The following is a 27,203-nucleotide window of genomic DNA, read 5'->3' on the forward strand; positions in this document are numbered from 1 at the left end:
TTCATTTATGATGATATTAAGGGTTTTAGTATCCATAAAAGTATAACAACATTTTTAATGTCTTACGGAATTTCGAACGATAAATTAAATATCCATATCTTGTTAACTATATCGTTTCGTAGTTGATCCCGTAGTTGATGATTGAATCCCTATCCAAATAAATACGTTATCCATAACAAGTATTTAATTTTAAAGAAAATTCCTCTCACTTAATTTTAATGGGTATCTTGCTATGAGTATTTTAATGAGTATGAGAAGATATATGCGCGGCGGTATAGAATAAGAACAACAAGAATAAGAATAAGAAGAACAAGAAACACCCAAATCACTTCAAGATAGGCTTTGAAAATTATAGATTTTTCTGGATTTTTCCAGGATCTCATCATCAGATCTTGATGATTACAGCACCATTAGGGAAGTCTACCCTTTCGAACAAAAAAAAAGAAAATAGAATTATCAGAATCGGTTCAAGAATTATTATTATATTATTAATAATTATAATATATGTTTTTTTTTAAATCAAATCAAGCTATTAAAATAAGAAAAAAATTAGTCCAATTCACTTTATGTTGAATAAAATAAGCAGGCTTCAGCTTTCTTCAAAGAATTTTCCATTTCACATGACGTTCACGTAGTGAGGCTAAAAGTGTTCTCCCGTTACAATCAAAATTACTCAAGTAGGGTGTCATTTTTTCCAAGAAAAACGAGCGTCAGAGTGCTTTAAGAAGTTTTGATGTATTCGTAAAATAATTTGGGTGTTAGTTTTTAATATTGCACATGGCCACGCCTAATCGTATAGTTCTATTTTTAGGGAATTATATTTGCTATTTACGAAATTTAGGAACAGGTGTTTTTACTGCCGATGTTAGTTTAAGCTTGTAATAGTTATGTTTCTAAATAAATATATAAATGTTATAAGTTTTCATGACATCAAATGGTAAACAGCGTCTGATAGAAGAAGATAAATGGAGCGTTTTTTTAATTCGCAGGGAGCAGAGTTTGGTGGGCTAAGAAGTTCTGCATCCTCACTCTCACGCTTCGCCCGAGTGAGGCGTTTGCCCAGACCTTCACATCGAGTGATTGACCCAAATGAAGGTTGTGTAAAGTTTAAATATTTTTTTACTAGCGATACGCTACGTCTTCACACGAGTGAATCAAGATATTGTGCAGAAAATTCCTTACAGTGATTATATTTGTAATACCTTTAACACATTTTTTAAAGTTTTTTTTTAGAAAATGTTTTAGCATATTCCTTCCAAAGTTTTCCGTATAAAATTTCAACTCCCAATTCGCCGTCTCAAAATTTAAGAAATAACATCATTATAAATATGGTCGCCAGTTTGGACTTGGATTAGCTTGACCAGGCCCAGAACCCACGTTAAATCAAATAAATAAAAACAAATATCATTTCTGGATTAGGACTTTGTCAAATGAATCTCTTACACAGAACGCGCTTGCTTGCAAAATTTAAATTACTTTCCTCTAATTCCTCGGAAACGGCTTTTATAATAAAAGAAAAAATACTTGACTTCTGCTGTAAATTGTTTAGATTTAAAAAAATAATTAATTGTTTATCTTTCCTTGACAGTTAGTGTAATATGTTATTTAAGATATAAAATATTGTATATGATATGTCATATAATAAGACTACCTACGTGAACGAATAATAAAAATGACATAAAACTACCTGATGATCTTTATGCCATTTATTTTAGTATCAAAGTGTATGAGTTTCTCATATTATCTCCATCATGTAAACCCAGGTACACGTTTAATTATTACATAAGAAGTTAACATATGATATGAGGTCATCGCGACCCCTTTAATATATTCCTTTTGTAAGTTTACTTAGAGAAATTTGCCTAATCCTAGCTTGGGTTCCACTTAAACAGCTTCATTGAGAATGATCCGCTAACTCTGATTAATTCCTCCTCAATGCAGACTGTTTTCTGGTAACATCGGACGAGGGGGAGCTGTTTTTTAAGTCACCCTCTGATGAACCCTCCGTATGCGGTATCTATATGATAGCGGAACCAGACAAGAAGATTGAGGTCGTCTTCAATTACCTTGATGTGCCGTGCGATAATGGAGGACTCGTTGCGGTAATAAACTACGCTCTTAGTGACATTGGGTGTGTGCTTTGCAGTAGGCATTTCAGGATTGTTACTAGTATAAGTCCAGTTTAATAATGCATTGGATCAGCAAAACATTTTTTTAAGTAATTTCGACTAAAGGAATGGTAATTTAAAAACCGATCGACAATAGACATTATTTTTAATATCCTATAAATCTTTTCAGAAGTAAAAATGATATGATAAATTTTATTATACTACATTTCATACAGAGATTGTATTATAGAAAGTTATTATGTTAAGATTCACGTTTGGCATACAAATTGCATGGTAAAACTCACTTACACAATTCAATTTCTCTCTTTGAAAACTGTCCTTTCAGTTAAAACAATTTTAACGCGTACATCCATTGTCTTATTCAGAGATTTAAATTATTTATTCAATTTAAAAATTTGTTTCTAAAAAATATAAGTTTTATTGAGTATCGGTAATATTAAGGGTGAAAAAATAATTAAGCTCGTTAATATTTCCTTGTAAGTGATATTGGGCTTCATTAGATAATAACAATAAAATTTACTGAATTTATAATTTCCAATTTGTTCAACTCATATAAGGGAATTCTAAAACCTAGCCCTTTTATTTGTAACGTCGATATAAGACGAGAAAATATATCCAATATAATATTATACATTTTGTTCATTTCCAGAAAAAATCTTGAAAGCTATCATCGCCCCAGTTCTCACGTATTTCAATATCTTGTATCTGAAATGAGACATCTTGAATAAATATTTTACACACCTTTTTTTGATCAATCGTTGTACTGTATTCTATACCATTTTTATGCTGTTATAATTATTGTATGATGATAAAATATTTATTTCAGTGGATCGACGGTTGGGAGCTTAATGGGCAGGTGTGGCCTGCAGATTCTTGGGACGATGACAGGCTTGTTGAATCTTGTGACAAACGACCAAACCGGAAACTCGTGTCTCGTCAAAATGCAGCTCTCATACAATATCGCGTGCCAGCTCAAGGAAAAGGTTTCGCGGTCACTATTCGCCACGTACGGAATGCTAGACGTAAGTGCGGCACACGTACCTACGGATTAATAAAAAAAATAATTAGGTCAACTATACTTATTTTTAAGGAAATGATTAAAGTAAACGCAAAACTTGATATGTATCAATAAATACCGATGGGTAAAAATCTGCTGTCGGTGATAGGTATCGTGGATCACGTAACTTGATTCTATCGAACTTAATTATTGTACAGCTTGTAATGTGATGCTGTTCGGCACCGAGGGTGTCTTCACTCTGCGCAATCATGGAGAAACAGGGAACTGTACCCTAATAGCAGTTTCTCCATCGACTGTCCAAGTGTTAGACTTGAATGTTGGGCAAACTGCTAAAAAAGGACGGCTGCTAGAATTGGAAACAGGGACGATTCATCATGTAAGTAATTCGGAAGTCATTGTGATTTTAGTTTATAAATGACAATTAATTTAATATTACGGTTTTACATAACAATAAAACCGATATTATGTGCCGAGAAGGAAAACATACAGCATTGTATTATGAAGAAGCAGTGTGTACTTAGCTTAAATTCCTTGTCTATGTCCAACCATTGACAGTCGATTTAGTTCCATCTTTAGCCGCTAGGTGCTGCTAGCAAGTATAAAGGAAGCGCAGTCATCTTTGATCTTCATAGTCTTCACCAGGAAGAACTTCCTGCAATGCTGTATGTTTTCCTTCTCGGCACATAATATCGGTTTTATTGTTATGTAAAACCGTAATATTGATGTGCCTTTGCAAAACATACAGCATTGTATTATGAAGACGTGTTTGTTATCTGCTGGTGAAATTATTAAGCACAACGCTATGATGAAATAGGTAAAGCCATAACAAAATTATGAAGCGCAATGATAATGTTCATAATTTATATAATTATTAAATCGAAAAAACACAGCTGTTAACTTTCATGTTAACTCAATAATTAAAAAATATTTTTATGTTTGTAATAAACATTTTATCTTGTATATACATCATGTAGGAGTAAATGTTTTGAAAAAAGAATCGTGAGGATCTTTAGGAAGTTCTATTATGCGGCAATCATTATTGTAACCGTTTGGATGATTTGCAATTGCGTCTAGAAGGTATTTCGTCCATTAGTTCATTATCAATCCATCTCAGAGGCTACTGCTGATCTACAACTTCTGAGAGACGCGTTGATGCCACTACCTCGTAAGGTTGAACGAATACCAGTTTCCAATTACAGTACGGGATGCCGCTTTTGTGACAACACACATAGTTAGAAAAAAAGTCCTTACGAATCTTACTGGGCATATGTCTTTAGTTTCATGTTTAGAAAGCACTTATGCTTATTGACGAAAATGGATTTCAATTTTAGACCCAAAGACTGGTATCAGAAAGATGTTTTCTCCGTTATCTGAAGATACTGAAAGAAACTGTCTTTAGAAATGTTGAGCAAAGTAAGGTCATTAACTCTGCGTCCAGTAGCCAGCAACATGGTTGTTGGAGTCCTTCAAGCTACATTGAGAAGTGAGCTGGCGGCTGGGTTTGAAGAAAACCAATTTAGAACTATTCTCGGATCTCATGTGAATGGGACTATAATAAGTAAAGTTGTAATAAGTAGTTGAATTTTGTTTAGCTATTCCGATGGCTTTTTTAGAATAGCAATTTTTATTAGAGAGCTTGAGAATGTTTGCTGTCCTACATGTATGTTGCCCGCAGAAAGTCGACAGCGCTGCTTTATGCAGAAGGATTGTGTTATAGGCAACATTTTCTTTTTGGAAAAGAAAAAAGAATTTGGCAACATCTGCAGACTTAGGATCAATTTTAAAACTGTAGCACCATATGCACCATCTTCTAATTGCTGGTAAGTATGCTGACAAAGTGGATTGACACCAGCTAATTTTCAATAAATCTTCTCCTGTGTAGACCAGTCTATTATTTGTACAACCTTCCCCCCCCCCTTTCTAAGCTTTCAGGGTTAATGTTTACCCTGTGGAGGAGGCAGGTTTTGGATTTCGTGCGAGTTATCTAGCGTTTGGGATCTGAAGGCTTGGATACCCAAATGCTTTCGCTCAGTCTGGGTACACTACCAGGTAGGTTCCCTAGACACTGTTGAAGTGAGTCAGTACTGGGGGGAGAAGGTTGAGAGCAGGAATTCCCCATGCTAGTTGCATCCTCTACGGTCTGCTGGAGGTATCCAATCTTGGTCGGCGAAACTTTCGAAAGACTTTTGTGGTCACTTGTGGTAAAAAGTGCCATTTCGCAGGTTGATTTCCTCGTGATAGCCTGTCGGCTATGATGTTGTATCTCCCCGAGAGATTATAAGCTGACAGTTATCTTGAGCTTGTCGCTTAGGTTTAAAAATCGAAAGGTCAACGCTAGTGAAATACTTTCAGATTAATTTTGATTGTCACTACCACTGCAAATAGCTCTTTTGTGGCTATGCCGTTTCAGTTGTTGAGCTGACCATAGACAGGACGTTAATATTTTTTCTAATTGTAACCCCTACCCATGTCCGAAGCTTTCGTTGCCAGGAAATGTTTGGTTTTGTGTATCGGCAATATTTGGCATGTGGCTCCGCGACAGCACTGCATTTGTAACCCCTACACATGTCCGAAGCTTCCGTTGCCAAGAAATGGTTGGTTTTGTGTATTGGCAATGTCTGACATGTGGCTCCGCGTCAGCACTGCATTTAATTGTGAACACATGCAGGATGGCCTGTTTTTTACGGGAGTGTTTTTTCTTGAAGCTTCGCAAGAAAATTTGCAAGTTAACATAGATTGATGTAGCTCTGTCAGAGTTTGAGCTAGGATGTTGTGGAGTGGCCACTTTATTTCTCGCAATTTTCCATCGAATCCCTAGATATGTCATCTCTTGAACCAGTGTACTAATTGATTTTTTGTAAGGCTGACTTGGCAGCCCAAATAATCCAAGAGCCTCACAGCTTATGTGGCCTGAAGGCTCAACTTTGACTTCTTTTGATGGACCAGGAGGGACTTGCGTAGGTGGGCTAACACTCAACTTCCCTTTGCACGCAAAGTTTCCGTGACCGAGCATGCTATGCAAGCAAAAAAGGTGTATTTGTCTTCATGGACCAAGAGAAAGTCGCGTAGGTAGGTTAACATTTGGCTTCCCTATGTACGTAAGGTCTTCGCGACCGAGCATGCTATGGGAGCAAAAACGTTTATTTGTCTTGGTGGAACAAGATCAAGTCGTGTAGGTAAGCTAGCACTCTACTTTGCACGCAATGTCTCCGCGACCGAGCATGCTATGGAAGCAAAAAGGTGAATTTGACTTCAAGGACCAAGAGAAAGTTGCGTAAGTACGTTAATATTTGACTTCCCTATGTACGCAAGGTCTCCGCGACCGAGCATGTTATGGGAGCAAAAACGTTAATTTGTCTTGGTGAAACAAGATCAACTCGTGTAGGTAAGCTAGCACTCGACTTTGCACGCAATGTCTCCGCGACCGAGCGACCGAGCACCCTATATAATGGAAATTGACATGCCAGCCCAGATAATCCAAAAGCTTCAAAGCTTCTGCAGCCTGAAGTTTCAACTTGGATTTGTCTTGGTCGACCAAAAGGAAGTCGTCTAGGTAGACTAGCACTCGAGTTCCCTTTGCACGCAAGATCTCTGCGACCCAGCATGTTATGGAAGCACAAAAGGTTAATCCAAAAGCTTCACAGCTTCTGCAGCCTGAAGTTTGAACTTGGATTTGTCTTGGTCGACCAAAAGGAAGTCGTCTAGGTAGACTAGCACTCGAGTTCCCTTTGCACGCAAGGTCTCTGCGACCCGCATGTTATGGAAGCAAAAAGGTGTGGCGCTGGAGCCAGACCGAAGGGTAGGCATGTCATTTCATACTAACTCTTAAGAAGGTACCGGTTCCTGAAGGTACTGATACTGGTACCTTGGTACTGATCCTCAAGAAGTATCGACGAAATTTTGCGACCGGTACTAGAAAAATGTTCCTGAGAAATGTTCAATTTTATCATCCAGTCCCCTGGTTGGAGAAAGTTTGGTACCGAGGTGTCCGAAAAAAGTGTTTTATCTTTACGCCCTTGTTCAACTCTCGAAGCTCGAAAATTGGACGCATTGATCCGTCGCTTAAAAATGTAGGAATAATTCCAGCGCACCCTGGCGGCCGTAGATTACCATGTATTCTCGAATTATTTATAGTCTGTGGCATGTCACTTTTTACATCGAAAAAAATCAGGATCGAAATTTTTGAGCGAGCTATAGTTTGTGGTGATAAATTTTTTATTTTTTTTTTATTTTACGTTATTTTGTAACCATACATGGTTTACAAATTATTACAATTTTGGTGGCACTCAGTGCCTCCCGTCGGTGTCTTCAATTGCCCCCCCTCTGGATTGTGCCAGATTTACAGACTATAATTGTTTATAATGTTTGGCTTGCCTTTTGTACGAGGTTGTGACAAATAGGATTGTAGCCCTCCGAAGGACTGAATAAATTTCAATTTAGTATTATCAAACAAAAATTCCTCAATGAGTGGTGCGTTGGCAATAGGATACTTTGTTAGAGATCACGGAAATTAAACTTGGACGTCTTATTTCTATGCATACGGCCCTTTTTTCCGCATACAATTTGAAACGCTTTTTCGGATAATTTGCACGACGGAGACGATTTGCCAAAGTTTTCAGTAATTATGTTACAAAGATTATTAGTTTAAATCTGTTGTGTTTTTTGTCAAAATTTCCGTATTGACGAGATCAATTTGTTTACAACAATTTCCGTTACATTAATTGTTACGCACAGTTGATGCATTATTAGATTTGCAACGTCACTGACCTGGTGGGATAACGAGCCGATTCGAAGATCGACAGTTACCTTTGAATCCATTCGTTTCTTACGCAGAGACTCCTTTTGTTCTTTTTCGCTTGACGAGCTGTTCGAACGCGAGGCGTCTCCATCGCGTCTCGCCTGGACGTTTTCCCTCTCGGAAATTATGGAGCTTGACTCAACATCACCTCGAACAGATGACGCGTGATTCATGGCGTCCGATGATAGGATTGGTAAATAATACTCGTAATGATTGCAAAATAACACTCATAGAAACACAAAATAAATATTTTTTGCAATTAATAAGAAGTCGAATAAATATTTGTGGATTTGCGACTTCACATTACGAAAGTACACAACGCTATGAAGATCAAAGATGGCTGCGCTTCCTTTATACTTGCTGGCAGCACCTAGCGGCTAAAGATGGAACTAAATCGACTGTCAATGGTTGGACATAGACAAGGAATTTAAGCTAAGTACACACTGCTTCTTCATAATACAATGCTGTATGTTTTCCAAAGGCACATCAATATGCCAATTAATATCAGCATATTCAGGATTAGTTTAAAAAATAATTTGTGCAAATTCATATTCTTTAGAATTCGAATCCTTTATAAATCTTGTAAAATTGTTTTAATTAAAAATATATTCATATGCTGGTCAGTAGCTTCCAATAAATGTTTACTCTGGCGGTTTTAGTACTTTGTTTCATCAAATATGAAGAAAATAAACTATTAGCTCATGCACAATATATATTTTTTTATATTATAATGAAATGTTGCAGTTACAACATTTCACGAAATAAAATCCACTTAAATTTAGTTTAACCTAATAGTAATTCTGGACGCCCCTCATATTATGCTTTTAATTTAATTTTAATTCTCCTCGTCAAATTTTGGAGTAAAGTTTGGAACTCGAGCCTAAATGCGTTGACTTTGTCTTAACCCATTTAAAAGGCAATTTGACAGTAATCGCTTTCTGTTATCGCTGGGTTAGGTAATGATGGAACTGCGATCGACAGAGGGGAAATTTACCCCTAAATAAGTCTTTGTATAAACTATTAATTCTCTCTCTTATTAAAATAAATGACAAGCGTCGAAGGGTGATTTGCATATATGACTGAACATAGATCAAAGTTAATAAATGTTACAGAGACACGCAAGCGTTTAATTTAGTTGTGATGGACATGTTCATGCTTTATAAGTTCATTAATGTTTCCCGGACATTTGCGTTCCACCCATTCCTACAATTGTGACTACGGTGTAGCCAGAATCCGCTGAGAGAATTACACGAAAGTATTCTAAATGTTTAAGTTTAGATAGCCCGAGGGAAATCCAATTTGTGTTGGATCCTGCTCCTTAATTAATACTAGAAATAATACTTCAATTGTTTAGTACAAAATTAGTAGATTTCTTGTTTAATACAATGAAGAGCTAATTAATAAATACGGTATAGACGAAATAATAGCCTATAGTCAAAACATTTATATACGTAAGTTAGTGTTTCGGCTACATTTAGGCTTAAATAAAACAATATAAAATCACAAAAGTAAATATTAGAATTGTATATATATGATTATTAATTTATGTGTTGAAATATTTTTATTTCATTCTACAAAACGACCTTGATACGGCTAAACTAACTGGGAACGGCTGGCTAGCTTGAAGCGTTCATTTTGGCAATGTTTTTTTCCCTTTTGTTACATTTCGTTAATTAAGTACATTCATGTTTTAGAAAATACTTCTTCAGTGCCTGAAGCTATTCTGTGTATTTTATTAACGAAAGTACTTTAACCACCTGTCTAGTGCACAAAGCGAGGCTTGCCTGACCATGTGGACATTGGGGGCGCAAGCGGTCTGGACCACACCAAAATGGAGGTGTTCGACAGTTTGTGTGGACTCGATTCTAATGAAGGTATTTCCTAGAATATAGTACAGTAAAATGTATATAGCGACGTTGAAGCATTGAGATTTACGTGTGTATTTTAAACATGGAAATTATTGTCGGGATTGTGAGATTACGTTATTTAATTTAGCTTTTTAGAAATGATTTTGAGAAATTTTCGAGTGAATAAAATTCGTTCATTTCAGGATTCAAGTTGGGATATAAATATAAAATATTTAGTTAATTTTAAATTATTTGATTTATAATATTTCAGGATGTAGTGTAGTTTATTAAATTTTGTAGTCAGTCATTTTAATGCAATTAGACTGTTATATAAATTGCATGCGGCATTTGAGCTTGTGGCATAGTAACATCCGTAATACAATTCACGGATACACCAATTGTCTTATTCTTTAGTGGAGGCTACAATTTTCATTGAAACTAAACTGGTCCTTTTTAAACATCAATTTTGGTCAAATCACAAAAAACGTAGGAGGTAGGAAAAACGTTTGTCTTTAACTTCGATCAGAATGAAATTCTAATAAAAAGCTGCTATATGTTATCATGCTATTTTCAATTCTACGATATACGAATAACTCTTGGTTGGCACAAAAAGGGGATTCGATATTGCGTAGTAATAGAATTTCGATAAAGCATTCATATTTATGACGATTTATAAACGCTCTTCAGTAGCACCTCTAATATTCCGTAAAGATTTTATATACATAGATGCTCTAATACTTTTTATGCATGAATTCAAAAACTTTGTACTGATCTACTACTACTATATTGTATTTCAACTTGATTTCAATGAAAAATGGGCTACTTCTAAGATAACAAAAATAGATAGAAAGAGAAACGAAAGAGTACATACATCGTATCACGAAATATTTTTTTTATATTCATATACATTATTTTATTTCTAATCTACTTGTATTACGTGAGGTATCTTAGATTTTTGCAAGTCGTAGATATAATATAAAAATAGAGGGAATAATAAAAAATAAGCACTAATAATAAATAAAGGAAATAAAAATAGACAAAAAGGATATATAAAAATAGTAAAAACAGTATGTATATTGGTATATATTTCATATTATATGTAAACAGTATATATTTTGTTTATTGTATGTATATATTTTCTATGATAATGTATTATATATATTACACCGCAACATACCTGCTATATTTTTATATTTTCTAGAATTTCTGTTAATTAAACGGTTTTCTGGAAGGGATCGCTTTTAGCGATAAGACTGCTTATTGTACAAATGTATCTGCTTTTTTTGATTGTTTTTTGAATGTAAATTGTGTTTTGGTGTGCAATAAAATGTATTCTCTCGTATTCTCTCTCTCTCTCTCTCTAAAAACAGTTTAAAACATCCTCTGATGATTGTGACTATGCTATTCTTACAGCATCGTGAGTACAGTTTGTGTTATGCAGTTATTTTGATTTTCAGCTCGTCGAGCATCTTTGATCGCGTGCGAAGACACTGTAGCTCGACTCGTCTCCAGCGGGAAATATCACAACTCCATCACTTTGGCTTTTACTCCACTCTCACTGGACGACATCGAACATGCAGACCTTATATGCGGACTTAATGACCTCTAAATCTGACCTTTCTTGATCAATTGAAAAATGAATGTTAAACCCTTCGATGTATGCTATTATGCTTTTGATTCAAATATGAAGTCACGAAAAGTAACCTGATAGAAAACATGAAATCGTTGTTTAATTCCAATTTCACTACTAAAAAATAATTTCAGTAACCTAAAGATTATTATTATTCATTCAAATGTACGAAATTATAATTATAGTATTCTAGATGTAAGTTCCGTAGTTTTACAATTTCCTATTCAATCGACACTTTCTAAGTAAGCCAAGGTAGGTCTATTGCAATTTGCTATTGAAAGTGCATTATTTTAGAAAGGTTGGACAACTAATGCTATTTTAAAGTAGCTATTTGTAATATGAATTCAAATTCAATTGAGGTTTTTAGGGAAGAAAAATTTTCAGATTGCTCGGAAATGGAAAGTTAGGCAAGATATCGTAGATCAAATATCCTATCACGGTAAGTAATCATTTTTGACATTCTAAGGCAGTGAGTGCACCATTATTTTGACATATAAAAACTAATCACCACAATTGCAGTCAAAACGATAGGTGCTATATTTTTTATCAAGAGCAGTTAAAGACGTTCAGTATATGTTTTCAATATCAAAATGCGGTATTATAAACGTAAAAATTTGTCATCTACTTGAAGTGAAATATGCCAAGATCTGTACTTAACAAAAACGAATAATATTATATACGATGGTATAAAGTTGTTTCATTCTACCTTCTTAACTAAGGATCAAATCGTAACGTCGCTGCTTCATACAATACGCTAAGTCAAAGTTAGTGAGCTTAAGTTGCACTTGTATTAGACTCGCAAAAGAAATGTATCTACACACACATACACATTTGTAGTTTATGTATTATTTATTCATCAATATTTCAGCAATTTATATTCTAATATGGATATACAGCAGTTCAATACTAATTGCATTGGAATATTTTGTAAAGTAAATCTTTAGAACTACTTTAGTTTACGTAGATTGTGTCGAAATTAAGATACTGAAAGAAATATTGAACTTGTAGATGTAACTTATATCAAGTTTTAGGTAATTGGTTTCTATATGGAGCCGAACTTACGACTTACTTCTTTTGAAATATTTTTTATTGCAGCTCTAATACTGTAACCAATAATTTATATTGTTATATTAATATAACAATATATTAATATATTAATATAACAATATAAATAATATTTTTACCATTTGTTCACATTTTAGTTGCGAGTATTCGTATTCAATGTTAAAACAGCTTCTAATCTTTACGGAAACTCGATCAGAAAAGACAATCTTAAAGTATTAGACCACAACAATATTACAAAAGATCAAGAATTGTTATCATCCGCGAACACGCCCATCAAATGAGCCGTTAAGTGAAAAAGTAATTCAATGGTATATATTTTCCACGATTTTGCTGTACAAAAATAATCCCATTTTATAAAATAACACTTTAATTATAACAAAATTATTTGGTGCATTCGAAATACTCTCGTCATTGTATTTTGTCTTGTGATTTAGATATGATATAGATTTTAGTGAAGTTAATAAATAAATGTGTATGTATGTCAAACGTTTTTTAATAAATTCACTAGAGACACACGCTCACACTGAAGTTTAAACATGTCATAGCATTCCACAATTACCACCACTATTAATTATTAATAATTGAAATTCAGTTTTCCGCTGCGCGGTCTCCACTCGAAAACCCGTCTGCTCCAGCGATCGTCAGTCCTACGGCATATATGGCCAGCCCACTGCCACTTTAGCTTGCTGACTTTTTAGCTATGTCGATGGATTTAGCTCTCTGTCGAATAATCTCATTCCAGATTTTATCAAGAGGTAACGTGGGACGCCCCCTGGCTAGGTGGTGCGATGACCTCCGTAGGGTGGACGGCAAGAAGTGGATGAGGAGAGCCGCAGACCGGGCTCAGTGGTGTGAATTAGGAGAGGCCTATGTCCAGCAGTGGACGACTGTGGGCTGTTGATGATGATGATGATGATGAAATTCAGTTACAGTGATATTGGTTTACTACTGATACTACCTACATATTTCTTACACCATCAAAGGCAGATGATGCAACACAGCAATATCACTCGCACAGCCAAATCTCTACATACTGTTGGGAATAAAAATCTCACGGCGGTCAAAGTAGTCAATAAAAAAATTTACCAAACATTTAACAGCAATCGGACTGATGGAAGATGCTTTATTCTAATGCCATCAAGAAATTGTCTCGAGTTTTAAGTTGTGCAGCTCCGTTTATGTGCATTATGATACTTATGGGCTTTGATCGCTTACCACGATTTTTTTTATTGCTTAGATGGGTGGACGAGCTCACAGCCCACCTGGTGTTAAGTGGTTACTGGAGCCCATTGACATCTACAAAGTAAATGCCGCCACCCACCTTGAGATATAAGTTCTAAGGTCTCAAGTATAGTTACAACGGCTGCCCGACTCTTCAAACCGAAACGCATTACTGCTTCACGGCAGAAATTGGCACGGTGGTGGTACCTACCCGTGCGGACTCACAAAAGGACCTACCACCAACATATGGGTCACGAAAAGATCTGGATTGAATGAAGTGCTGACTAAGCACAGTTTGATAGGTGAAACCGAATAACAAACAAGAGAATAAGATTGGGAGAAATACAGAGGTTTCATTTCTTTAGCAAAGATCCTGTTTTTATTGCCTCTGAAGGCAGATGAGTATTCATCTGGTTAGTGGTCATCATCGCCCAAATTAGCAATATGAGAGACATATATACTCTGCCCACCGTTGAGGAATTTCTTAAAATCAAGTTTGAAGCAGGAGATGTTATAGCAGTGGTCCCAAAGCCACTTGGTACGCGGAAAAAACGATGCCTGTGATCTCTAAGAACTCCTAAGAGTTCCTTAGGTAGTTGAGTATAGTAACAGTAAGTAAGTACATAGTAAGTCTAACAACAGATGCAGTATGAATGAAATCGAAAACATATCCGTATCTATCTGTATATTTCCGGCACTCTGACCGATTGCTTACAACTCTAGTTACGAAACCACTTGACACAGTCCTAAACAAACGTACAGTAATAGGATCGTGTTTGTAGCTTTCTGAACTTTGATAAATATTGAACGATTGACGCTCAGTTTGTCTTATTCGTCATGTAAGTTTTTTCTGATGAATCGGTTGATTTATAAAAAAAAGTTTTTGTACAAAGATAATGTAGATCTTGAAACCATACATTTATTATCGGTCTAGTAGCTAGTGACTTTGACCAATGTACCACGGGTTTTGCCTCAATTCACGATATATCCGTAAAAGCTTTTCAGTATTCAGGCTATTGTAGAACTTGCGTTTGGTTCTTTCTTCGTTAAAAGTAGTATTAATTTTTCTTGTGCTTGTCTTGTATGCGGAGCGTTACTTTTAATTGATTTGAATGAATAATCTCAGAATTGAGTTTCGCCTCACTCTTATTTATTTTATGTCGACTAAATAAAAACGTATAGCTTAATGGTTTGACTTTAATGTTCATACACATGAGTAGTTAGTGTAGCTTCTACTTACTAGTTAAGCTCTACCTTGCATTTAAATAGTGATAAAAGAGATCAGTTTTTCTTTAACCATAAGTTTTAAGTTTCCAAATCTAGCCTTCTATAAATTCAAAATCTCGTTCAAACTTTATTTCAATAATTTAGGATAGTCGAAACCTACCTTCCTACATAGAAAAAACAAAACGATCATTAGACCTGTCGTGCTGTATGGATCTGAATGCTGGGCGACGAAAGTAAAGCATGCAGCAGAGATGCGAATGTTGAGATAGATGTGTGGAGTGAGAAGAGTGGATAAGAAAAGGAATGAGTATATCAGATGAAGTGTGAAAGTAGCCCCGGTGATTGACAAATTAAAGAACGGACGGTTAGCGTGCTATAGACATATGATGCGTAGAGAGGAGATGCATATGACTAGGAGATGTATGGAAATTGTAGTGCAAGGTAGAGAGGGAAGAGGTCGACCGAAGAAGATATGGACGGAGTGTGTGAATGACGATATGAGAGAGAGGAGTGAGTGCTCACAATTAGAGCTTTTAAAAGTTAAAATATGAATAAAAAATGACATGAATATTTAATTATGCACAGGTAAACAATGTCAATGCTCACCTGGTATTAAGTACCGGAGCCCGTGGACATCAAAAAAGCGAATGCTGTCGCCTACATTGACATGAAGTCGAAAACTCAATTTTAAAGTATATCTAGATGTAGGCGTGGCCTAAACAATAAGAGATCCGCTGTACTCGTATTGAGGGATGCGGACAACGCCGGTCTACAAATTCCGTAGACAGGTGTACCAATTTTTCTGATGAAATACATATTTATCAAACCCGCAAAAATTGTAATAGGCGTAATTACTAAACAATTGAGATAACAATCAAGGTTTGGGGCGGTAATCACAAAAAAATCAGCTGTCCTACTCTTCAAGCCAAAACATACAACGGGCTCAGGGCAGGCTTAGGCAGGAATCTATTCGTAAGGTGTCACAGTTGGAAAGACACCCATAGAGATAAACATACCGATGCTCTCAGACACAAGTGATGCCTTTGTTCAGATTCTTATAGGTATTACCTTGAAAGTATTTTTTACGAAGCAATTGTATTTTTTATTGCTTCGATGGGTGGAGGAGCTCACGGCCCACATGGTGTTGAGTGGTTACCGTAGCCCATAGACATCTACAACGTAAATGCCACCACTCACCTTGAGACATGAGTTCTAAAGTCTCACTTGTAACAGTACAACGGCTGCCCCGCCCTTTAAACAGAACGCATTACTGCTTCACGGCAGAAGTAGTCAGGGTGGTGGTACCTACCCGTGCGGACTCACAAGACGTCCTACCTCCAGTAAAAAATGTATGAACGCTAGTCTGTTTTCCATTAGGTGGATATGCTCTAAACCTAAAACTAGTTGATTGAAGCATTAAAAATTGTAAAACGGGTGGCGTAGTTATTTATCATCATTAGCAAACCATGCCAGTTATGTTTAGTTTTAGTTGTTAAATAAGCGGGGATTCTCTATCAATTAACGAAAGCAGGATGCATTGCAAATTTAATTAGGCAAAGACAAATCAATTTAATAGCTTTTCTCTAATGAATTTTTAAAAACAGAGGTCTTTCTCTTTGCTTAATAAGATGGTTTACTTGTGGAATGGTTTAATGCTTGTCTGTGTATCTACTAGTTTGATGAGTGGGATAGCCGTTTTATCATGCGTTTGAATCTTATGTTTATAGATATTGTGATGTTTATTTGTTCCGGTTATTACTTATAACTATATGAAGGCCACTAACGATCTTGGATTTTTATTTAAATTTTTTATGTATTGCTTAGATGGTTAGACGAGCTCACGGCCCACCTGATTTTAAGTGGTTACCGGAGCCCGTAGACATCTACAACGTAATTGCGACCACCCACGTTAAGATACGAGTTCTAAGGTCTCAGTATAGTTACAACGGCTGCCCCACCCTTCAAACCGAAACGCATTACTGCTTCACGGCAGAAATAGGCAGGGCGGTGGTACCTACCCGTGCGGACTCACAAGAGGTCCTACCACCAGTAATTACGTAAATTATAATTATGCGGGTTTCATTTTTATTACACGATGTTATTCCTTCACCTTGGAAGTCAATCGTGAGCATTTGTTAAGTACGTATTTTATTGGATATGATGTCGAATTCTCAAGTGTATTGCATAACTGCTTTGCGGTAGAAATAAGCAGAATGCATCGAGATATTATGTTTAATATAATCTCGATGGCAGAATGGTTGTTCCTTCCTGAGCGGTGTCACACACGCCGTATATTGCTGTTGTAATATTGGATCAATGTTTTGATACATTTTTTTTGGTATATCATCATTTTGATTTTTACTCACTATCCTTGTATTTGGTAAAATTGAAAAGAACGAATTAAGGCGAATTAAATTAATTTTTATTGAATAAACTTCCGGATAGATTGACTAACAATCACCAAGCAAAACAACATATGTAACAAGTTTTCGAATATCAATTAGTTTGCTGACGCTACTTGAAATAAATGATTTCGTGCGACTGTACAAACGAATTTACACGACAAAACTCTATTCAACATCTAAGTCGTTTACATAATATATTTTCTATTATTATTAATAACGTTGAACTAATTTTAACAAACTACAACTAGTGTGGCTTGACACGTGATAAATTAATACAAAAAAAAAACGCACATAAAATCGCTAAAAGCACAGAACAGATTCAATATCCGAAATGTTAAACAGATATTGTCGACGTCATTCGCAATTTTTTTTTTTTTTTGTCGTTACTAACTGTACAAAAACGATAAAGTGCACAATAATGTGTAGACAGATATACGTACATTAGCACCTAACTTGTCAAGCAGTACCTAAACATTATCTGTTAAAGACGTAAGCTTCGTTAGATAAATAACATCTAACTCTAACATATAGTCATCTAGTGTCTAGATAAACGCATTTACTACAAATTCACTAAACGTATAACACGAGCTTATATAAAAAAAACTCGCTGTTTTAGTAAGTGCTTTGTATTTTATTAGCATACAGAAGCAATACATTGAGTCCAAGTCTTCTAACCTTAACCTAACTAACTATAGATGAATAGCATGGATACATTTACACACAATTGTGGATTATCAAACTGTTTTTTCATTTATTTTATAAGGTACTATCGAGTGCAGAGTTGTCTTAGTTACTATACGTCCATGAAACTCAAGCATATAAAATAACTCGAATAATAACTCATCATTTAAAAAATATATTTTTGTTACCATACCTATCGGTTGAATTTTAAATTCTACATTAATATCATCTCTCAGAGTTATGTAAGAAAGAATATTAAGTGCACATACAAGAATTTGATTATTCAAATTAAAATCTACAGCTTTATCCAACTTAAATTTGATTTGTGCAACAACCAAAAAAAATGTATAATTTTTAAGACCTAATTTCTAATTAATATTTTATTAAGACTTAATTAATATTTAGATAAAACAAAGCTATTACAACAAGTGTTGTCTGAGCACTGTATATTGAAATTTCAGACAGCTTTTCCTTTAACCGTTAGGGAATTACTGCACATCTATATAACGACATATAGATATATAATAATGTAATATTACTGGGTGTGGATTTATATAGTTATGGTATTTTCAAAAATATCGGTTATTACCAGATTACTATATAAAGTTAAAAATAAATGTGTTAGGCCCTTTGCTAAAACTGACTCAAAAGAATAACGTATAAAGTTTATACATGAAACAAAATCGAATATACCATACGCAAAAAAATATAACCTAATATTATGATTGCATGAATCTAGTAATACTAGCTATTATTTTCGTAGTACGAGTATAAGGTTACATTTCATTACGAAAGTGGGATCTGAATTATAAAAGAAATAAAAATAAAAATGACTTCGTGTATCACTCACTCTGTCTTAAGGTACAGTTTAACTTTGGCATTATTTTATGAATTCTGATTAAAAAGGGGGTCAATTAATTGTATTTTCTGTTCTAATACAGCTTACCCACGACTGCAAAAACTAGATTACAATATTACGCGAACTACACTTTTCAAAATATATTTATTTTCACTACATCACTACACTACAAGACAGAGATACCAACAATTAATACATCACATATACCTAATTTAGCTCTGTTGTAGTTAGTTCATTTAGTAACAGTAATAGATCGGAAAGGTTTTCTTGTTTTAGTACATACAACATTAATCAAATAATTTTATTTTTTATTTATTTGTATTTAAATCCTCTAAAGACAAATTAAGTTTTTCGTCAATTTAAGAGCGTTGCGTTAAATTTTTGAACATACGCTGAGTTTGTAGTTTCAGCTATGTTTATTAATACATAGTTGTGTGTGTGTGTGTGTGTGTGTGTGTTTTGAAATATCTACTTATTTTACATGGATCATTACGAAAACTTTATATCTTAAACTAACTAATTAAAGCTATCCCATACAACATTTCAATTTGTGCTTTAATACAACAAGAAAGCGAGTGTCGTGTTTTTAAACCATTGCACTACGATTGGATGAAGATAAGACGACCTGATAAAATTATATTCGTTTTCTAAGTAAAAATAAAAGTATTTAATACTTCCAAGCTTATTCAGACGCCTTGCTTTTTTTATTGGCTTTGTAGGCAGACGAGCATAAGGCCCAACTGATGGTAAGTGGTTACCATCGCTCATGGATGTTGTCACGTAGCTTTTGTGATCTGAGTCTGGCAACACGGTCTTAAGAAAAAACACTTGTCAAAAATATGTGAAGCGAACCGGTAGTAGTTTTTTAGTTTTACTTAAGTTAATATTGTAAATGTGCTAAATACACGGTCATACGGAAGAAAATGTCGTACCTATTAATCGATAACAAGTATTTTCCTTCAAGATCCGTCACAAATGTCAACAATGCCAGGGACACAGCTAAGTCGCTGCATACCCGGAATATTATGGTTGCCGTATGGACTGTTGTAATACTTTGCCAAGAGTTTGATTGTGCGTAGTACTCGTAGAACGAATAGCACGTACAGTTTTAATTACAACAGCTGAATAAGCCCGGAAGGTTCTAGTGTCATTAATTCACATGCTTATTATTAATTGACAATCGCATAGTTATTACAGTAATAATAATAATACGTTACCGCTAAAATTTTCACTAGTACAAATATTGTTAAAGTATAAAAAGTTACTAAGTTCATAAGATTATTTTCACTTAAAGCATTTTCAAGCTACTAATTACGTTGTGTTTGGAATGTTTCAATGCCTGAATTGGAGACGAATTTTTTTTTGTCCTTTTTATATAGCCGATTTGTGATGCCGTTTATTTATGATTCATTCCGGTACTGACGCAAAATATATCAAATTAAATAATTATCGAAACCATAACGTGAATTTCGTTACGAATTTAGCGATATAAAGTCGAGGCATCTTTTGTAGTATAAAATGGCTGTATCACCCTTCAAGCTACATCGCGAATAAACGAAAATGTGATACGTTTTGCACCAGAAATACGCAGGTTAGTGTACTCTTCCTTCGGCGGAATCACAATACGGCTTACGACTTTTAAAAGTTAATATCATTTGTCAAATGTGTCAAATTGCCAAAATAGTGTCACTATGAAATGATGATAGTATCAATTTTATTTAGGTGTAATTTAATTGACTATTTATTTATATTACCCATAATTCATGTAGATATGTCTGTGATAATTTCAAAATGAAGGCATTTCATTAAAATACATATATTTTAATGTGATAAATCTAATACAGTCATGTTTACGAGAGTTACTACTAAATAAATTATTTTGAAAAATCAGTCAGAAGATATTTAAGGATCTACTTGTGTGCTTTAAGTTTTTATAACATTTTCTTTTATCTATGAAAAAGAAATACTCACTTACAAAATATTATTTCTGTTCGAAGTCATAAGAATTTAGAATTCATAAGATTATTAAGTGGTACGATTCTATAGCGAACTATATTATAAATATATTGTTAAAAATTCACTTCACAGTATACAGTTGACCTATACTTGTCTATATAAATTCTTAAAATTTGCTACAATATATAGATATGTTTCGTTTGCATATAAGCAGAGAGGCACATATTTGATATGTATATGTCTTACGACTGTTTTGTGGGAAGCATCGCTTTTAAGTTCAAAGCTTCTTCTCTAATAACATAATGTTAAAAAATTACAAAGACATTAATTATTTTATCATACTTTGTAAATACTCCTAAAGTGAAATATATTTAGAATACAACATCAAACATTCAAAGCAACTATAGAGATGAACATCAATAAACTAAACAATTAACATTCAGCACATTTTCGTTACCAACATTTGAATATCAATTCGAATAATATCTAACATTTCAATTAAAATTTAACATCAATACAGCTAGTACATATTACAATAATTTAAATTCAATGAGAAACACAACGAAATCATTTAACAATATTAAAAAAAATATCTTTTCAAAAACTACTTGAAATCATGGCGAAAAACATTTATATCATTTGCCGCACTTGCATTATTATGAGGGTCAAAATCGATGGCTTCCCAATAATTAAGTCCGATTATTTTTTCACTTACACCAACATTCCATTACATTGTCCAATTTCTTCTTCAGACCCTACCAAATTTCTATACCCTTTTCGATATGCAATGTCTCTAATGTTACTAAATTAAGAAATAATTCTAACATCAATGTCTACACACATACAGCCGTTATTATTCACTTTAATAGTCCTTTTCACTTCAAAGCGCGGACAAGACTACTTTATTTTTTATTTAAAATTTACAAAGCAATAGTGATTGCCAAAGTGGTGAGAAGAGTTACAGGGAGGGCAGTGCCGGCGACACTGCTGTAAGGACCGGTCACGGCCCCGTCACACGGTACACGCTCCAACTCTGAAATGAGAGTGATGAAATTTTAATGCATTCGAACAATTACGAATTGTTCTTCACTAATGTATTGTTCATATTGAAAATATTTGAAGGGTTGGGCAGCCGTTGTAACTATACTTAGAGACCTTAGAACTTACATCTCAAGGTGGGTGGCGCATTAACGTTGTGGATGTCTATGGGCTCCAGTAAACACTTAACACCAGGTAGGCTGTGAGCTCGTCCACCCATCTAAGCAATAAAAAAAAAAATTCAATTCACTAGTTGATCGATGTCGTGACTCTTATATATAAATTAGATTATTATACAAATAGATGGGCAAATTTAAAACAATTTAAATTTTAAATATCTAATCTTGCCATAAATACTGAACAAACGAAAAAAAAAAATTCTATTGCAAATAACATTTATTACTTTTACAGTGTGTTAGTTTAATACATAAATATAAAACAATTTAAAGTGTAAAAAGCTTATTCGAAGTGGTTGGTCTCCATTGGCTGCAATACAGTCCTTTAAACGTTCAGGCCAGTTATCAATAGAAGCACGCACTCTTTCCATGGGAAAATTTTTCACTGCCAATCGTACGGATTATTTTAGGGACTCCAAATTATCATGGCGTTTAGAGCAAGCCGTACTCTCTAAAACTGACCATAAATCATAATCCAGCGGATTAAGATCGGGACTAGACGACGGCCAGTATCCAGCTCTGATGAAGTCCGAAACGTTCGTTTCCAACCAAGACTGCGTAGACCGAGCTTTATGACCTGGCGCCGAGTCTTGCTGGAAGGACCATTCTTGATTATTGGACATGATGTTGTTAAGGGGCTTCACTACCTTCACAATAATCGTATCTTGATACAATTGTGCCGATGTTTTGATACCTTTTTCACAAAAGCATGGCTCAGTCACTCCTTCATAGCTAATACCCCACCAAACCATCACTGAAATCGGATAGTGCCCACGTTGCACTCTGTCGACTAATTGGGAAGGTTCCTTAGAGTGCAAAAATTTTCGCATCCGTAAACAAAATTTTTCTATGACCTCCCTTTGCGTACCGCTTCAGTAGTTGTTTCGATTTTACCACGCTATTCTCTTTTAAATTATCAGTTAAGAAATGACCAGTACGTCTCTTATAGGCGGCAAGTCCTAAGTCATCTTTTAAAATACGCGACATGGTTCTAGGTGCTATCTTCATCTCCAGAGATAAAATATTTTGCTTTCGGACAGGATTTCTTCGAATTCTTTCCCTTACTGCTTTGACGACCTTTTGCGTACGAACACTACGTGGATGGCCCGATATTTTTCTGTCAAACAGAGGAGGTCTCATTGCACCTATTAATAGCCCGGTACACAAACATTTTACTAATACCAAGCGTATGGAGAGTTTTAAAAATTGCATTTGGCTCCATACCTACTTTGTGTAATGCAATCGCAGCGATTCGGTTCTCTTTATCACCCCACTCCATTTTAATATCGCAAAATATTGTACAATGTATTGGCGCCAAAATGAGAAAACTCAATGAGCAATCATATAAAAATGAGAGATTCCAAACTCAAATGTAATATTTTGTTTATTTTTAATTGTAACAGTATTTATGGCCAGACTAAGTATAATCAGTGCATTAATGAAATTATTGAAATTAGCATCTAAACTTCCGTGATAATAGCAATTAAACTGTTGGATGTAGTTTGTAAGTGACTGCTGCTATGTGTGTCGCGCTCTTGAACGTTGACCTCCGTATTTAAAACAATGTCATCACTCTAGCATGAAATTGAAACGCTCATAATTTCCGTACTACCGAATTAAAGCAGTTGTATCCCACAACTTGAATTAGTTTGAAAGGTGGGGCAGCCGTTGTAACTATACTTGAGACCTTAGAACTTACATCTCAAGATGGGGGGCGCATTTACATTATAGATGTCTATGGGCTCCAGTAACCCCTTAACACCAGGTGGGTTGTGAGCTCGTCCACCTATCAATGCAATCAAAAAAAATAACGGTTGTCTATAAAGTCGGTTTACTGACGATAGTTGAACGTAACAACATCATAAGAAAATACTGATGGGGTTTCATTTTTCCATTATCGCAATTATCGTTGCTATAAACAATTGACACCACATTCACTTTTCACTGAACTTCATACTTGACGAAAACATGTAAATGTTTTATTGTATAGCAGCTGTCCACGCGGATGCATCGCACACTCAAGTAGGAGAGAGACAGATGTTGAACGCTGCCAAACGCGGAGGCCGATTGTGCCTCTTTGTCGCTCGCTGCGCGCTCTCGCTTTTTTTTTTATTGCCTTTGTAGGCAGACGGACATACAGCCCACCTGATGGTGAGTGGCTACCGTCGCCCATGGACTTCAGCAATGCCAGGGGCAGAGCCAAGCCGCTGCCTACCGACTTGCTTGCACTTGAAGCCTTAAATGGAACGCCTCAGAGCGAGGTAACGCCGCATGAGTCATGTTTTTCGTGCGTGCAGCCGACTTCATCGAATTATAAGACGTTGTCACGTCAAAAAACTGTTCCATCGGTAGTTTTTTTAAATGATGATAAAAATATCGTTAATACGCGAAACAAATACTTGCCGTTAAGTTTGTTCAAGAAATCGTTCCAGAAAGCGCAGGCGGAGGCACGCGGGCCGCGGGGTCCGGCTGGACCGCTTGGACCCACCGCCGTGTATGTGTAGTAATGAGGCGAAGACCGGGAGTACAGAGGCCACTTCTCGTCAGGTTTGTGAGGTTTTCTAAAATCCGAACATAGATCATTTTATGAGCGTTATTATTACAAGCATTATTTTGTGACTTCGAACTTGCGTTTTTATTTTTTATTGCTCGGATGGATGAACGAGCTCACGGCCCACGTGGTGTTGAGAGGTTACCGTAGCCCATAGACATCAACAACGTAAATGCCGCCACCCACCTTGAGACATGAATTCTAAGGTCTCGCTTGTAACAGCACAACGGCTGCCCTGCCCTTCAAACCGAAACGCATCACTGCTTCACAGCAGAAATAGGCGGGGTGGTGGTACCTACCCGTGCGGACTCACAAGACGTCCTACCACCATGTATAGTGCAAAGTCTTGGTCAAAAGATTCGTACACGTTTTAATTATGCAATAAGTTAGTAGTAGTGAATATTCTAAATTAGTTTGGAAGACTAATTGGCTTAAAAGTACCTACGTATTTCTACAGCTAAGCAGTAGAACGTTCTGGTCTAAAAGGACGGATTAGACTATAGAAATCTAGGTGATTAGCGGCATCTAACTTGCGATGTATTTGGGCTCGTGTAATCGCTTTGAAGTAGGCTCATTAGCTATCAACGCTGGAAAAAGATTAGCAATGTCTTACCCGGTAAGAGCAAACTGTGTGAAAGACTGCATAATGTGTGCTGCTAAATCACGCTCCCGGGAATGGTACTGAAGGGACATGTTCAAGGGATGTCCAAAAACATATTCCATTTCGTCACCATGCATCACACCCATCCATTCTCCCCAGAGACTTGTACTGGTACGCTGAAATAGGCAACAACAGAAAAAAATCAGTTGATGTGAACGGTACACACAAGACTCATTTAATAAAAATATAACAAGCAAAATATGCATTTCAAATTCGTTTAGAAGTGAGGTGGCATAATTTAGAAGTCTTTTTTACGAAGATTTTCTTGCACATTATTAGTTTTTCTGTACAAAATAATCTCAAGGTGTTAAACTAGAAATATTCCTAACTATTTACCGAATTTAATACGTTACATTGATTTGTTTCAAAATAATGAAATAATTATGGTTTCAAAGTAAAACTTTAGGATACATCTTGCATAATTGATAATTACTGTGATAAGTAATGTGTGAAACAATGAAATTGTGAGGATTTTTAATTTTCTCGGCTATCCTTTTAACAGGTTTTTTTTTTTATTTTTTTTTATTGCTTGGACGAGTGGACGAGCTCACAGCCCACCTGGTGTTAAGTGGTTACTGGAGCCCATAGACATTTACAACGTAAATGCGCCACGCACCTTGAGATACAAGTTCTAAGGTCTCAGTACAGTTACAACGGCTACCCCACCCTTCAAACCGAAACGCATTACTGCTTCACGGCAGAAATAGCCAGGGAGGTGGTACCTACCCGTGCGGACTCACAAGAGGTCCTACCACCAGTAATTATTTTCAAATAAGCTAACAAATTGGAAATACTATCAAAATCTTATATATAAAATTCTCATGTCACAATGTTAGTTACCATACTCATCTGAAACGGTTTGACCGATTTTTATGAAATTTTATATGCATATTCAGTAGGTCTGAGAATCGGCTACTATCTTTTACACCCCTAATTGATAAGGGTTGTCCACCCCTATCATTTATTTGTTATTTTTTGGACAATTTTTTTTGTTGTAATGAGGCATTATCTGGTTGAATGAGGTTTTGTACACTAACAATAAGTTAGTTTTTTTTTTCTACACTAGAAATCTCATATATGGCAAAACAACGTTTGCCGGGTCAGTTTGTGTTTTTATAAAGCTTTTTCTTATGTTCGTTTTGTCAAATTTAAATGTAATCTTTAAAAAAAACGCTAAGTAAGTTTATTATAAAATATAGTATTAAAAATACATATTTGTATTTTCTCAAAAATAATTGTGGGCAAGCGAAACGATAGCGAAACTGGCACGATATGTACACCTGGCCCTCCAATTAGGTACGGTAAGAAGTCAGAGCGTCCAAACGTAGCGCACAGGGCAATACGGAGGAGCTGACCTATTTCAGAGCCTGAATAAATTATTGTTGATTTGAATTCCAGCAGAGTATAGAGAACAAAATTACCTTGTATACAACGTAGGCAAAATCCAATGTAAATTACAAGACTACTCATTACCAAACTTTCCATGAGGGCCGTGACGTGTGTATTCAAAAATTCAACCTCGATATTGATTTGTCAAATAGAATATTCAATGAATTATACACATAGACCTATATAGTATACTTCAGTGGTTATACAGCTATACTCTATGGTTGACACGTATCGATTTACACCTAAAGCCTTAAATAAATATTAAGTGTATTTATTATCTATGACATAAACATTGAAAGCAAAATAACTATTTTAGTTACCTAACGTTCGGGCTGTCTCGATGGAATAAGTTAGTAAGGATTATTTTATTTTATATTTAAGCTTTAAATTGATAGGTGAACAGAAAATTTTCTTCTAATAAAATTTAAAATTGTCTACTTCTTCTTCTCTTAAAATTTTCTTTTCTTTTTTCAATGTTTTATAAATTTAACCATTTACCTGGTAATATAAGCGGCTACCATTATATATTGATCTATTTTTTTATTCCTTAGA

The 27,203-nt window shown here is 35.2% G+C and overlaps 2 protein-coding genes across 3 annotated transcripts in view; one reads left to right on the top strand and one right to left on the bottom strand.

Moving 5' to 3' along the window:
• The window catches only part of LOC114243683 (corticotropin-releasing hormone-binding protein), a 31,177-nt gene extending 18,204 nt beyond the window's left edge, over window positions 1–12,973 (top strand). For both annotated transcript variants that reach the window (XM_028175268.2, XM_089729743.1), the window contains exons 2-7: window positions 990–1,095; window positions 1,942–2,102; window positions 2,956–3,151; window positions 3,345–3,523; window positions 9,711–9,819; window positions 11,250–12,973. In XM_028175268.2, coding sequence (XP_028031069.2) covers window positions 990–1,095; window positions 1,942–2,102; window positions 2,956–3,151; window positions 3,345–3,523; window positions 9,711–9,819; window positions 11,250–11,401 — 903 coding nt within the window. In that variant the 3' untranslated portion in view covers window positions 11,402–12,973. The remainder of the gene's footprint in view (window positions 1–989; window positions 1,096–1,941; window positions 2,103–2,955; window positions 3,152–3,344; window positions 3,524–9,710; window positions 9,820–11,249) is intronic.
• Window positions 12,974–17,335: 4,362 nt separating this feature from the next.
• Window positions 17,336–27,203, bottom strand: part of ace2 (acetylcholinesterase type 2) — a 53,749-nt gene continuing 43,881 nt past the window's right edge. Inside the window, exons 5-7 of the mRNA XM_028175277.2 lie at window positions 25,215–25,378; window positions 24,454–24,611; window positions 17,336–21,869 (exon numbers count right to left, since the gene is read on the bottom strand). Of these exons, the coding sequence (XP_028031078.1) occupies window positions 21,757–21,869; window positions 24,454–24,611; window positions 25,215–25,378 (435 nt within the window). The 3' untranslated portion in view covers window positions 17,336–21,756. The remainder of the gene's footprint in view (window positions 21,870–24,453; window positions 24,612–25,214; window positions 25,379–27,203) is intronic.

The sequence above is a fragment of the Bombyx mandarina genome, chromosome 09 (genome assembly GCF_030267445.1).
Source record: "Bombyx mandarina strain Sakado chromosome 09, ASM3026744v2".
NCBI lineage: Eukaryota > Metazoa > Arthropoda > Insecta > Lepidoptera > Bombycidae > Bombyx > Bombyx mandarina.